Genomic DNA, 15,462 nt, shown 5'->3' on the forward strand with positions numbered 1-15,462 from the left:
GTCTAATCGCAAACGAGTTCCAATCATGCATTCAATCACACCAAATTATTCGTCTCATTGAGATTCCAATGTGGGGTGTTTTTGAGTTATTGAGTTTTAAGTTAGGTTATCGAGTACGATTATTAGTAAAAGTTGTTAAGTTTGGTTATGGAATGGGTGGAATTTAATTATTTGCCAAAAGATTTTTAACTTTACTTATTACAATGTGAGATATTTTTTTAGCATTGTTGTTAAATTTGCTTATTCACACCCACTTGCTTATTTCTATGAGATGCTCTAACAACCTGACCCATCATGGACCCCCTTTTGGCCAAAACACTTGGCCTCCCAACCAATGTGGGACTAAGCGCTTTCTTACCCCCAAATCTGGGTATTACAATGTTCCTCCCCTTTGGGATGCAACGTTCTCGTTGCATAGTCCCAGCAACCTCCCCTGGTGTCCGTGGTGCCAGAGCGCATCCTATCCACCACTTGGACCAGGGCGGGGCTATGATACCATTGTAACGACCCGACCCGGTTGACCATGGAACCTCTTTTGGGCCAAACACTTGGCCTGAAAAAGTATACCTATGATGGTACCATGTAGCTCTAGGTGGATGTTAATATACGACATGAGGCTTTAGCTCCCAACCAATATGCGACTAAATGCTCTCAAACCCCCAAATCCAGAGTATTACAGCGTAAGTGCGGAGTTGTTTGCATTATTCCAAAGCCTTGGCAGTTTGAAAAGTGTACAAGTTTTGCGGACTTGGTGAAATCCGTAACTCCTTTTAAAGTACATACCAATGGGTTGCGACTTAGATTGGTGGCCGTTACAAGGGGAATTTGGGGATGGATTCTGTGTTTGTCCACCAGAGAATTCCCAACCATGACTTGTCTTCTGATATGTGTAGATCTGGGGATGATTTTGGGTTGCATTAGTTAGTTATCTAGATGGCATATGATTGTCGCGGTGCATGGGTGCCGTTGTCATGTTGTCATACCTAGTGTCCGTTTAATCGTTGTAAAATCCGTTTTTCAAAGATTAACAAATTTCTTTTTGCTGATAAAGAAAAAGAAGAAGAGAGAAAGTTGTTCAGAGAGAGAGAGAGAGAGAGAGAGAGAGAGAGAGAGAGCGTGCGCTTATATCGTTGACTGGATGTGGAAGTAAAAGTATAGATTGGATGTTTAAAAATCTTGGACCGGAGAACATATCACCCATTCACATTTTCAAGTCTTGTTTGCCGACTAATAATTACCCGGTGTAGTTATCAACGGTTCCCTTCAAAATGACTACTAGCCTTGGACCTTGGTTGTGGAGATCAATCAAGCTGTTGGTAGTTATTTTTTTTGTTCATGTGGGTCCACATATTTAATTTTGTGTTAATTAGAAAATAACTTTGATCTTTTCATGGCAATGGGTATTTGCTTGGTCAATTGGTGGTTTAATAATTGGAATGGTACGTACTACGTAGCTCTTTGGAATTCTACTTGAATTGGAGTAGGCGGCTGTTATTCTTGAAAAATACCAATTAAGTGGGAGTGTATTTTGTATCTCACCATTGTGCTCTTTGTTGGTATATTGGATCTCTCTCTCTCTCTCTCTCTCTCTCTCTCTCTCTCTCTCTCTTGTGGAGTAGATGTTGAGGCCAAATCACAAATCTTCTCGTGTTCCTTCTTTTTCTTGTGGTGTGATCTTTTCCATCTTTGTGTGTGGGAGGGAAAATTTCCAGAACACATAAATACAATGAATTACTCCATCCGTTCTGTATTGAGAGTCACATACTCTCTTTCTCTTGCCATTTTTTAAATAAAAAAATCAACTAAATCCGTGTATAATTTTTCAAATTTTTTTGCACTGTATTAAAGATCTCGATAAGTATTTTAACTTGGTGCTAAAAAATTCAAAAAATTATACATAGAAGTAGTTGATTTTTTATTTGAAAAATAGCACGACTTTTCGTAATGAACTCTCAATATGGAGCGGAGGGAGTACCTTCCAACCATGACCAAAATCGGGACTTTTTGGCCCCGTTTAGTTGCATGGAAATGATGAGAAAGTATGGAAAAATCGACTTTCTTGTAACTTTTTATGTGTTCAGCTACTACAAAAATTCTATATTGCCCGTGTTTCAATGCAATTTCATTCCCATGATTCTGTTCCAAAATAAGGCTCTGTTCCAATAAGGTTCTTATTTTGTAAGTACTATCCCACTTAACGAGACAAGTCTTTTACATCATCTTTAATTTAAAAAAAAAAGTGTACTTATTTTCCTTAGCAGAACGGGGCTAAGCGTGCTTCAAACTCATCATACCATGTTTTGGAATGCATTGGCACACAGACAAAACAATTTAAGGTTTGAAGATTCGCAAGCACAAAAAGTAATCGCAAAATGAAATCGTGAAAAATTCATTGAGGTGTATTTAGATCCAAGAACTGTAGAATGTCCCTTAGATTATCTGACATCTAATCTGATCCGGTTCATTTAACGTATTCAAAATTAAACAAATACAAGGCCAAAAATCCATATATTACTTGAAATTACATCTATAACATCGGAATCCAATCTGTTCGGATTAACGGTTTTGGATCAAAGGGACCATCAGATTGAATTTTCGTGATCGAATTCAGATTGTATTGGCTGTAAATAAACTGAGCAGCTCACTCTTTGCTCGGCTCGACTCGTTTGGTAATCGAGCTGAACTCGAGCTTGAGTCCAAAAGTCAACTTTTTTGCCGATATGAAAAAAAACACTCCAACAGTCAGCTCGGCTTGTTTAAACTAGCTCATTTAGTGAATGAATTGGGCTCGGCTCGTTAATACCCAAGTCAAGCTCGAGCTCGAGTTTTCGGCTTGGTTTGGCTCGTTTGCATCCCTAATACCAATGGTTAAAGAACAGAGGGAAAACGTTAGTAGTACAGCCTATGAAATCCAGCACATGAAAGTGTCCATGAAAACAAATAAAATATAGATCCCAACACTTTAGCTCCAAAAAACTCAATGGTGTGGTAGGATATGGTCAGAGGTCAGTCTTGCAGGGGCAACTAATAACTTTTCTGCTACAAATAAAATTGGACAAGGGGATTTCGGCTCTGTTTACAAGGTAAGTTTGTTTTTTGAATGAATCCACAAAAAAAGTGGAATGATTAAAATTCTCTAAAAGAGAGCTAAAAGCTGAGGACTTACGAAGTAGTCACATAGGGGCATTTACCAACCGGAAAAGACATAGCTGTCAAGCGACTTTCGAGGGACTCCAAATAAGGTCTTAAGGAATTCAAAAACGAGGTTATTTTGATCGCCAAACTTCAACACCGTAACCTAGTTAGGCTTTTGGGATTTTGCATTCTCTGTGAAGAACAAATGCTAGTTTACGAGTACATGCCTAATGGAAGCTTGGATTCCTTCATTTTTGGTTTGCCCAATAAACCTTCCACTCTCTTTTTCTTCTTAAAGTCGTACTTATGAATTGGAAAGTATATTAATTTAACAGAAGTTTGTCTCATTATATGACCAAGAAAATGAACTAGTTAAAAGTATTTTGAATTTCATGAAATTGCAGATATAACACAAAGCAAATTGCTCACATGGAGTAGGCGCTTGGATATTATTAGTGGAATTGCTAGGGGGACTCTTTATCTTCATCAAAATTCGAGATTGAGAGTCATTCATAGAGATCTTAAAACTAGCAATGTGCTACTTGATAGTGAGATGAATCCCAAAATTTCAGATTTTGGCTTGGTTAGGGCTTTTGGAGGTGATCAGTTATCCGCAAAAACAAAAAGGATGGTCAGAACTTAGTATGTGATCTAAATCATGTTCCATATTTTACACATAATAACTTTTAGCACTAATTTTTTTTGTTTCTTTTTATAATATTATATATGTAGTGGTTACATGGCTCCCGAATATGCAATCGATGGCCTATTTTCAACAAAATCAAATATTTTTAGCTTTGGAGTCATAGTTTTGGAGATAATGAGTGGCAAAAGGAATAGAAAATTCCATCATGCAGACCATGATCTAAACCTTCTTGGACGTGTAAGTTCATACACAAAGAACCTGTTATCCTTTTCACCATTTGCATATTTGTTGATACTTGAGTTCTAACTATATATGGTGAGCCATTTCAGGCATGAGGACTTTTGATTGATGGAAAGGCTTCTGAGTTAATAGATCCAGTGATGGAGGGTTCATTTCCAATGTCCGAGGTGTTGATTTGTATAAAGATTGGTCTTCTTTGTGTGTAGAATGTCCTACAGATCGACAGGCCAACTATGTCATCAGTGGTCTTAATGTTGGTTTTAAATACTGTTACTTTGCCCCATCCCAAGCCACCTGGCTTTTATGTTGAGAGGAGTTCCAACCAGACACATGAACATACTCTAGCTCAAAGTTCTCATAACATCAATGAAGTGATAATGACTCAACTGGCTAGAGGCTTGCTAAATATTATTAGTATTGATATAAATGAGTTCGGTTGTGTTCAGCCAGTATTATTTAGACCCAAGAGTACTGATGTAATTACCATATTTAATCAGTTGCAAGTATCATTCAATCAAGGATCTTCAATCAACCCCAAAGTAATTGCATTGACTTGTCTCGCATAAGGAAAGGACAACTGAACTAACACATTATGAAGCCAAAAATAATTACTAGTCGTGCGTCCGTGATCAAGGACGACCTATTAAGAAATCTAAACCCATCTATTAAAAAATAGATCCAACTCAATCCATTTATTAGTTGGGTTAGAACAAGTCCAAACCCATCTGTCCCATTTATCATTGGGTCTTAATTGGGCTTCAAATGGGTTTACTTAAATGCCCAAATGGTCATGAACATTACCAAAAAAAAAAAAAAAATAGAACTACCAATAAAGTAAAAGAATAAATAATCGATCAATTGCATTTCAAAGCTTTCTGTCAAAGGCAATGAACCTCGGCAAACGCGAAGTAGCTTTCGAGGACTACTCCTGGTTCAGATAATTTATTAGTACCACATTAGATGAGTCCCCAAGCATTAACGAATTCATTTCCAAATCAAAAATTCCAGGTTAAAATTGCAATCATCTCACATGAACGCTGGAATCTAAAAATTGTTTCAAATTCGAAAAACAGGAATACATGAATTTACAACATTTTGCTTTGTTTGGCTCGGGTCTGGAGGAAAGTTTTTCGGGTAACAAATAGAGAGAGATGGATAGAGAAACGAGATAACAATATGGGTGATTAGTTAATGTCACGTCGAGGTACTGCAAAATCAGGTCCAATTTATCGTAATCGATTAGTTAATAACTTAAAGACCCAACCCACTTATAACTTATCCAATTTGACTCAAACCCGCCCATTTGACAGCCCTACCCAGACCACACGAATCCTTCAACGACTTTGAATCAATTCCATTGCTAGACTATCTTGCATATGGAAATGACAATTAATAAGAAGCCTAACACAATTACAACAACTATCATACAGTATTTTTCTGTTCCTTAGTCTACTTCAATATCACAAACCAAAACGATGAATCCCGAAAAATGGGTCTTCAATTTACTGCTTCCATTTCTTTTCATCAGATTTTGCACTTCCATTGACACCTTAACTCCAACCCAATTCATCAAGGATGGCGACGTTTTGGTATCCAGTGGTGAAACCTTCGCAATTGGATTTTTCAGTCCGGAAAATTCCAGTCGCAGGTACGTTGGAATATGGTATTACAAGATTTCAGAACAAACTATCGTTTGGGTGGCCAATAGGGATAGACCAATCAACGGTACCTCCGGCGTTCTATCCCTCAACCGGGATGGAAACCTTGTCATCTACGACAATACCCGAAATTCTACCATTTGGCAGACAAATGCATCAGTAGTTTCTTATTCAGCTCGACTCTTGGATTCGGGAAATTTGGTGTTGTTCCAAGGAGATAGGGGGAGTGGTGGTGTTGTTTGGCAAAGTTTCTATCATCCTACGAATACCCTGTTGCCAAACATGAAGCTTGGGTTGGATAAGAGGACCGGTCTTGAATGTTTTCTCACATCGTGGAAGTCGAGAGACGACCCTGGTACAGGAGAATACTCCTATCGGGTCGAAACGAATGAGTTTCCTCAGTTGATAGTATTCAAGGGCTCAACCCGAGTCTGGCGGATACCCGCATGGTTAAAACCCCGTAGGAATGACGAGGCTGAGACCACGGCAAGTTCCATACTCAATTCAACTTACGTGAACAATCGCGACCAAGTCTATGCGTTTTACACCCCGATCAATGCGTCAACCCTGTTGACAACGTTTGTGGATGAATTCGGTTCTTTAAAATTCCTGACATGGGTCGGCAAATGGGTCGAGTTCTATTCGATCCCTGGAGACCAATGCGTTGCTTACGGCCGGTGTGGTTCTTATGGGTACTGCGACTCAAACAACAGGCCAGATTTTGAGTGTACGTGCCTTCCGGGATACAAGCCCAGGTCGGCAGAGGAGTGGTACCTACGGGATGCCTCGGGCGGGTGCATCAAGGAGCGCAAGGCACTTTCCATGTGTGGAAACGGAGAAGGGTTTGTCAAGGTTGTGAACACAAATATTCCGGATACGTACAAGGCACGTTTGTTGATGAACCTAAGCATGCATGAGTGCAAGGATGAGTGCTTGAGAAAGTGTTCTTGCTTGGCTTACGCGAGCGAAGCAGAAGGAGGAGAGAGAGCGAACTGCATCACTTGGTATGAAAATTTGATGGATGTGAGAAAATCCGTGACATGGTGCCTTGGAGGCAGACTAGACTTGTATGTACGGGTTGATGCGGTTGAATTAGGTATGTCTTTTGGTGCTGAATTTTAGTACTGGTTAGTTTCTTATCTCACACGGGGTTCACAAGCTAGGGCAACATAAATAGTGGTACTAATCCAGGCCAACAGTTGTAAACCCACTCGTTCCATTACTCACAAAAAAAACTCAAGTACACCATTCTAATTCAATATTCTCTACACAAATTCAGGTAAAATTGCATTTTCCATTTAATAACACCGTTCTGCAATTGATGGCCTGTGGCTACTTAACGAAAATGCAAAAACAACTGGGATTACGAAGGTTATATCAGGCAAACTTTACTATCAGAGGCAACAGGATACAACAAAGAGTTTCCAACAACATTATAGGCACGTAGCATCTAAAATCAACCATAGCATTACCAATATGAGTAAATTTGTGATTTGATTGATGTCCAATGTTTTCGTTTTATTCAGCTCAACGTATGAAATCCAGGAGAATAAAGCACAAAAAGGTTGCTGTAGTTGTGGTGGCATCAGTTGTCTTAACATCACTCCTATTTATCATCTTAGTTTGTTGGTTGGAGATGAAGAAGCGAAGAAGAGGTAACCAATTAAACTTCATTTCTAATTGGTTGCATAGAAACATAAAACACGATTAAATAATGCTATACAAACAGAAAATAAAATAAAATACTGAAGAGTCGTGCAGAACATGTGGTTAAAAGCCATACCATCTGTTTTGTACATTGTATCAAAACAAAAATAAAAAAAACACGCTGGGGCTTACCCCCCATCCTCATTTCGGCGTCACTGATAAGGATTGAACTCATTTAGCTTCATATTTTATTGTTTTTTTCGATTATTGATGCAGGGATAGACATTCAAGACAGTGATGAAGAAAACATAGAATTGCCCATCTTTGATATGGTCACCATTTTAGGGGCAACTAACAACTTTTCTGATAAAAATAAAATTGGAGAAGGGGGTTTTGGCTCTGTTTACAAGGTAATTTTGCTATTCTTGACTAATTCCGTAAAAGAGTGGAACAATTATAATTCTCCAAAAGAGAGCCAAAAGCTGCAGACTTACCAAGTAGTTGTGACGAAAATGACTCTTGTGTTGACTATCACAGGGTCATCTATCAACTGGAAAAGACATAGCTGTCAAGCGACTTTCGAGGGACTCCAAACAAGGTCTTAAGGAATTCAAAAACGAGGTTCTTTTGATCGCAAAACTTCAACACCGTAATCTAGTTAGGCTGTTGGGATGTTGCATCTACGGAGAAGAACGAATGCTAGTTTATGAGTACATGCCTAATGGAAGCTTAGATTCCTTCATTTTTGGTTTGCCCAATAAACCTTCCTCTCTCTCTCTCTCTCTTTTTTTTTCTACTTAGGAAGTCGTACTTATCAATTGGAAAGTATTTCCACAAAAGTTTGCCTCATCGTATGACCAAGAAAATGAACTAGCTAAAAGTGTTATGAATTTCGTGAAATTGCAGATATAACACAAAGCAAATTGCTCACATGGAGTAGGCGCCTGGATATCATTATTGGGATTGCTAGGGGTACTCTTTATCTTCATCAAGATTCAAGGTTGAGAGTCATTCATAGGGATCTTAAAGCTAGCAATGTGCTACTTGATAGTGAGATGAATCCCAAAATTTCAGATTTTGGCTTGGCTAGGGCTTTTAGAGGTGATCAGTCATCCGCAAAAACAAAAAGGGTGGTCGGAACTTAGTACGTGATCTAAGCCATGTTCCTTGTTTTACGCATAATAACTTTTAGCTCCAATTTTTCATTTCATTTTATAATGTTATGCAGTGGTTACATGGCTCCCGAATATGCAATCGATGGCCTATTTTCATCAAAATCAGATATTTTTAGCTTTGGAGTCATAGTTTTGGAGATAATGAGTGGCAAAAGGAATAGAAAATTCCATCACACAGACCATGATCTAAACCTTCTTGGACATGTAAGTTCATAGACAAAGAGCCTGATAGCCTTTTCATCAACCCCATATTTTTTGATATATGATTTCTAACTATGTTGAGCCATTTTCAGGCATGGAAACTTTGGATTGATGGAAAGGCTTTTGAATTAATAGATCCAATGATGGAGGGTTCATTTCCAATGTCTAAGGTGTTGAGATGTATACAGATTGGTCTCCTATGCGTGCAGAAATGCCCTGAAGACAGGCCGACTATGTCATCTGTGGTCTTAATGTTGGTTTCAGATATTGTAGTTTTGCCCCAACCCAAGCAACCTGGCTTTTATATTGAGAGGAGTTCCAAAGAGACGCATGAACGTTCGCCGGCTCAAAGTTCTCCGAGTATCAATGATGTGACAATGACCCAGCTAGAGGCTCGCTAAAATATGTCGTTTATGGTCTTAAATGTGGATTATGTTGTTTTTGAAGAAGAGCCAACTGATGGCTGGAGCCAAACCCCTTGAGGCTCTGTTTCAATATCATTGTGTACTTTCATTATAATCAGTGTAATTTTAATTTCAGAACTAAGTATCTGTTGCTTTAGCTAGAGTTTGGACCTGTAATCTATTTATTACTCCACAATATGTGAAGTGGCAGAGCGATTTTCCGAAATTACAGCTACTTGACATAACGCTTTCCCTGTGTTGGAGTCCATCCAAGAATAAGCTAACAGTTATTTTTTGAAGTTATCACTCCAAAAATGAGAATGCAAGTTTGAAAGATTACTGAATTTTATAAGCTTGAAAGCAAAATGCATGTGTAACGACCCGACCGATCATGGACACCCCCCCCCCCCCCCCCCCCCCCCCCCCCAAAAAAAAAAAAAAAAAAAAAAAACAATTTGCCACATGAGGCTTTAGCTCCCAACCAATGTGGAACTACGTGCTCTCAAACCCCCAAATCCAAGGTATTACAATCTTCCCCCCTTAGGGATGCAACATTTTCGTTGCATAGTCCCTACAACCTCCCTTGGTGTCCGTGGTGCCAGAGCGCATCCTACCCACCACTTGGACCAGGGCGGGGCTCTGATACCATTTGTAACGACCCGATCCGGCTGACCATGGACCCCCCTTTTGGACCAAACACTTGGCCTCAAAAGGTATACCTAAGAAGGTACCATGTAGCTCCTAGGTGGATGTTAATATACCACATGAGGCTTTAGCTCCCAACTAATGTGGGACTAAACGCTCTCAAACCCCAAAATTCGGGGTATTACAGCGTAAGTGCAGAGTTGTTTGCGGAATTCCAAAGCCTTGGCAGTTTGAAAAGTGTACAAGTTTTGCGGGCTTGGTGGAACGGAGGGGCTTGTTGGTACCTAATAGGTGCTGAAAAGCACTCATATAATCCGCCTAGTCGGTCCCTTTACATTGTTACTTGATATATTTTAGCACTTTATTGTATTTGTAGGCCTTGGAGACCGATGGGTGCGAAAATGTGCAAATTAAAAGGTCTTATGGAATTGTTATGCTATGAAACAATACAATATATGTGGTGGGCCCGAGCAGTATTGTATTTTAAAAGGTTTAATAAAGAATTATTCCCGGGCCTATGGGTTGCACGTGGTTTATGATTTTCCGAGAGGGGATTGGGCCCATTGACATTGGTCTTGGCTGGTATTGAAAAAAGGGTAAATGACGGCTAATGACGTGTTTTGATAATTAATATTCGCCAAAAACATTTTCAACATTAACAGATGTTTTTAGCATGTCCTTGACGGGTATTAATTATCAAAATACGTCATGAGCCGTCATTTTTCCTGAAAATTAACAAGTGAATTGTGGGGAAAGTTGGGCCAGCCTTCCGTAATGTCGGCACATGTTATTATACACAATATATAAGGGGCAAGAGGGTTGGCTTGAGGTGACGTTTTCAGAGAGGATTTGTCGAAGAACAGAGGACAGAAGCTGCGCATATCATTGACTTCACGGACGAGAACTCCGGCTTCGATGGCCCGCTAACTCTATTCTCTAGGGGAAGATGAAACTTCGCACATAGTAACTTTATTTATGTATGGGTTTTAGGTTTATTATTCAGATCGATTATATAACTAAGAACCCTTCCCGTTTCAATTGAATGGAATGATTTTAATGGTTTTAATTTATTGAGTATTTGTATGCATGCTTTCAAATACAAGTTATACAATGATTTTCATCGATTGTAGTTGGAATTCTGAGATAGATTATGCTCCTAAGACGGGCGGTGCCGTTAGGCGGCCAGACCGTACTTCTGAGACGGTCCATGCTATGGGATAATCTATGTCTTTTAACAACTCAATAATTTTCTTGACGATTATTGGTAGGGTTTGCAAGCCCTCACAATAATCCCTTTTGATTCGAATAATTAATCTCACCCATGCATGTTGGAGTTACGTAGTTGAGGTGGATTCGAACCCTAGATTTTCTCTCCAATCGTTACAAACTTTCCATTTAATTTTTTCTCTTCGATTCAATAAATTATCCAAATTCAAACAACCAAACTTCTTTTGCCCGAATTAATCTAAAAATTAATCGTATTTGTCGTAACTCAGCCATACTATCTCCGTTGGAACGATACTCGGTCTTGACCCCTATTCTATGGAGTAGTAGTTAATTTTCAGTTTTATAAATATATTTTTGACACGGAACGATGCAGTCAGTACCACAGATAGAGCATAAGGAAAATTTATTTCAATGTATGTTAATTGTAGAATCTGAAGTCCGTAACTCCTTTTAAAGTACAAACCAATGGGTTGCGACTTAGATTAGTGGCCATTACAAGGGGAATTTGGCGATGGATTTTGTGTTTGTCCACCGGAGAATTCCCAACCATGACTTATCTTTTGATATGTGTAGATCTGGAGATGATTTTGGGTTGCATTAGTTAGTTATCTAGATGGCATATGATTGTCGTGGTGTATGGGCGCCGTTGTCTTGCCTAGTGTCCATTTAATTATTGTAACCCGTTTTTCAAAGATTAATAAACTCTTTTTTGCTGATAAAGAAAAAAAAGAAGAGAGAAAGTTGTTCAGAGAGAGAGAGAGAGAGAGAGAGAGAGAGCTTTTATATCGTTGACTGGATGTGGAAGTAAAATGTAACGAGTTTGAAAAATCTTGGACCGGAGAACATATCAACCATTCACATTTTCAAGTATCGGATTGAGCTGATTTTTTGCGGAGGCCCTTGAAAAAATGTTTTACATTTAATGAACGGCTCAGATTATTTGTGTGGAACCCGTAGTGGGCCCCATAAAAAATCTGTGCACTTTTGCTGTGTGTGTAGCATTGCTGCCTTCAAAATGACTACTAGCCTTGGACCTTGGTTGTGGAGATCAATCAAGCTGTTGGTAGTAATTTTTTTTTGTTCATGTGGGTCCACATATTTAATTTTGTGTTAGTTGGAAAATGACTTGGATCTTTTCATGGCAATGGGTATTTGCTCGGTAAATTGGTGGTTTAATAATTGGAATGGTACGTAGCTCTTTGAAATTCAAGCAGATGGAATTCTACTTGAATTGGAGTAGGCGGCTGTTGTTCAAGCAGATGGAATTCTACTCCATCCGTTCTTTATTGAGAGTCACATACTCTCTTTCTCTTGCTATTTTTTAAATAAAAAAATCAACTAATTCCGTGAATAATTTTTCAAATTTTTTTGCACCGTATCAAAGATCTCGATTAGTATTTTAACTTGGTGCTAAAAATTTCAAAAAATTATACATAGAAGTAGTTGATTTTTTATTTGAAAAATAGCATGACTTTTCGTAATGGACTCTCAATATGGAGCGGAGGGAGTACCTTCCAACCATGACCAAAATCGGGACTTTTTGGCCACGTTTAGTTGCACGGAAATGACGAGAAAGTATGGAAAAATCAACTTTCTTGTAACTTTTCGTGTGTTCAGCTACTAGAAAAATTCTATATTGCCCATGTTTACTTGCGATTTCATTCTCTCATGATTCTGTTCCAAAATAAGGCTCCGTTCCGATAAAGTAAAATAATTACTTATTTCCCACTTAAAGAGACAAGTCATTTACATCACCTTTAATTTAGAAAATAAGTGTACTTATTTCCCTAAATAGAACGGGGCTAAGCGTGTTTCAAACTCATCATACCATGTTTTGGAATGCATTGGCACACAGACAAAACAATTTAGGGTTTGAAGATTCGCAGGCACAAAAAAGTAAAAGCAAAATGAAATCGTGAAAAATTCTTTGAGGTGTATTTAGATCCAAGAACTGTAGACATATTTGTGGAGTGTTGGCAAAAGAAAAGACGGAAAATTTGTAATGATTTGAATGTCCCATAGATTATCTGACATCTAATCTGATCCGGTTCATTTAATGTATTTCAAAATTAAACAAATATAAGGCCAAAAATCCATTACTTGAAATTACATCTATAACATCGGAATCCAATCTGTTCAGATTAACGGATTTGGATCAAATGGACCATCAGATTCGATTTTCATGATCGAATTCAGATTGTATTGGCTGCAAATGAACTGAGTTGCTCATTCTTGGCTCGGCTTGGCTCGTTTAGTAATTGAGCTGAACTTGAATTCGAGTCCAAAAGTCAATTTTTTTGTCGATATAAAAAAAACACTCCAAAAGCCGGCCTGGCTCGTTTAAAGTAGCTCGTTTAGTGAATGAATTGGGCTCGGCTTGTTAATACCCAAGTTGAGCTTGAGCTCAAGTTTTCAGCTCGGTTTGACTCGTTTGCATCCCTAATACCAATGGTTAATGAACAGGGGAGAAAACGTTAGTAGTACAGTCCATGAAACCCAGCACATGAAAGTGTCCATGAAACAAATGAAACGTGGATCCCAACACTTTTAGCTCCAAAAAACTCAATGGTGTGGTAGGACATGAAAAACGTTCACTTACAAAGTCGGTCATTAAACGATGATAAGTCAATGGAATTGACTATCTTGCATATGTAAATGACAATTACATTAAGAAGCGAAACTCAATTACAAGAATATAAATGGCGATTACCCTATGGAGAAGAAGCATTTATTGCTTTCTCACAACCAGTTAACCAAACTCCTTGAGGTTTACTTATGTTACGTTTTGGTTGCACAAGAACATAAATCACTATTACATAATTATATACATACAAACACACAAAAAAAAGAAAAGAAAAGGCGCATAACTCTTAACAGAACATGTGGTTGAAAGGCAGGCGTATCACTCCCAATGAAGGTCGACCATGTTACTATTTCGGAAGAATTTGGTTTTCCATTAGTACTCAGTAAATTACTTATGTTTACATCTTAAAATTCTTATCTATATAGGTCAAGAATTTTACTTTAATTTACATCCTAAAATTCTTGGCCTATATAGACAAGAATTTTGGGATGTAAACATAAGTATTTGTACATCCCAAACTATCATTATATGAATTGGTCTGCACAGTGACCTAACAAATTTTGCCGGACTAGTTTCATGGTAAACAGTCCAAATAATGAACCATGAAATAATTTCATGGTAAATGATCCAAATAATTAACTATGAAATGATAGGAACATAAAAACATATTTCATGGTAAATGGTCCAAATAATTAATCATGAAATGATAGGAACATACAAACATATTTTATGGTAAATGCTACAAATAATTTACCATGAAATCGAAAAGCTTGTATTACATATATGTTTTAAAATAAGGCCTATATATATGGTTTAAAATGTATACATATATGCAATTAACAACACTCAAAGGGCAATAGTGGTATTAAAAATATGAGAAGGACGAAATCATAAATTGCTGAAAAGGACAGGATGAATTCACAAGTGAAGAAGGCAATAAGGACAAATTTTTAAGGCTCCCAGCATTGAACTCATTTAGCTGTATATTTTCTTTTTCTTTTTCTCTTTTTTTCTTTTTTTGCGATCATTGATGCAGGGATACACATTGATCGAGACAGTGATGAAGAAATGTGGAATAGCCCATCTTTGATATGGTCAACCTTGTATGGGCAACTAACAACTTTTCTGTTATAAATAAAGTTGGACAAGGGGGTTTCGGCTCTGTTTACATGGTAATTTTATTTTTATGAATGAATCCACGAAAAAAGTGGAACGATTAAAATTCTCTGAAAGAGAGCTACAAGCTGAGTACTTACGAAGTAGTCTTTAAGAAAATGACTCTTGTGTTGACTGTTAACATATGGGCATTTACCAACCGGAAAAGACATAATTGTCAAGTGACTTTCGAGGAACTCCAAACAAGGTCTTAAGGAATTCAAAAACGATGTTATTTTGATCGCTAAACTTCAACACCATAACCTAGTTAGGCTTTTGGGATGTTGCATTCTCGATGAAGAACAAATGCTAGTTTACGAGTACATGCCGATTAGAAGCTTGGATTCCTTCATTTTTGGTTAGCCCGATAAACCTTCCACTCTCTTTTTCTTCTTAAAGTCGTACTTATCAATTAGAAAGTATAGTAATTTAACAGAAGTTTGTCTCATTATATGACCAAGAAAATGAACTAGTTAAAGGTGCTATGAATTTCGTGAAATTGCAGATATAACACAAAGCAAATTGCTCACGTGGAGTAGGCGCCTAGATATCATTAGTGGAATTACTATGGGGATTCTTTATCTTCATCAAGATTCGAGATTGAGAGTCATTCATAGAGATCTTAAAGCTAGCAATGTGCTACTTGATAGTGAGATGAATCCCAAAATTTCAAATTTTGGCTTGGTTAGGGCTTTTGGAGGTGATCAAGTCATTCGTAAAAACAAAAAGGATGGTCGGAACTTAG

General features: G+C 37.9%; 2 protein-coding genes and 1 pseudogene across 2 annotated transcripts; all 3 read left to right on the plus strand.

Moving 5' to 3' along the window:
* Window positions 1-1,944: 1,944 nt before the first annotated feature.
* LOC131307031 (receptor-like serine/threonine-protein kinase SD1-6) lies at window positions 1,945-4,587 on the plus strand (annotated as a pseudogene).
* Window positions 4,588-5,413: 826 nt separating this feature from the next.
* On the plus strand, window positions 5,414-9,127 carry LOC131308339 (G-type lectin S-receptor-like serine/threonine-protein kinase RKS1). The gene is made up of 7 exons (XM_058335257.1): window positions 5,414-6,775; window positions 7,206-7,334; window positions 7,603-7,736; window positions 7,864-8,074; window positions 8,233-8,470; window positions 8,555-8,705; window positions 8,795-9,127. Exons 1-7 carry the CDS (start codon window positions 5,497-5,499, stop codon window positions 9,101-9,103), a joined length of 2,451 nt encoding a protein of 816 aa, XP_058191240.1. The 5' UTR covers window positions 5,414-5,496; the 3' UTR covers window positions 9,104-9,127.
* Window positions 9,128-14,653: 5,526 nt separating this feature from the next.
* Window positions 14,654-15,462, plus strand: LOC131307032 (cysteine-rich receptor-like protein kinase 37). Its single transcript, XM_058333453.1, is given in 4 exon segments — window positions 14,654-14,732; window positions 14,863-15,075; window positions 15,265-15,413; window positions 15,415-15,462. Coding segments are annotated over 4 exon segments (489 nt in total).

The sequence above is a fragment of the Rhododendron vialii genome, chromosome 11a (genome assembly GCF_030253575.1).
Source record: "Rhododendron vialii isolate Sample 1 chromosome 11a, ASM3025357v1".
NCBI classification, from domain to species: Eukaryota; Viridiplantae; Streptophyta; class Magnoliopsida; order Ericales; family Ericaceae; genus Rhododendron; species Rhododendron vialii.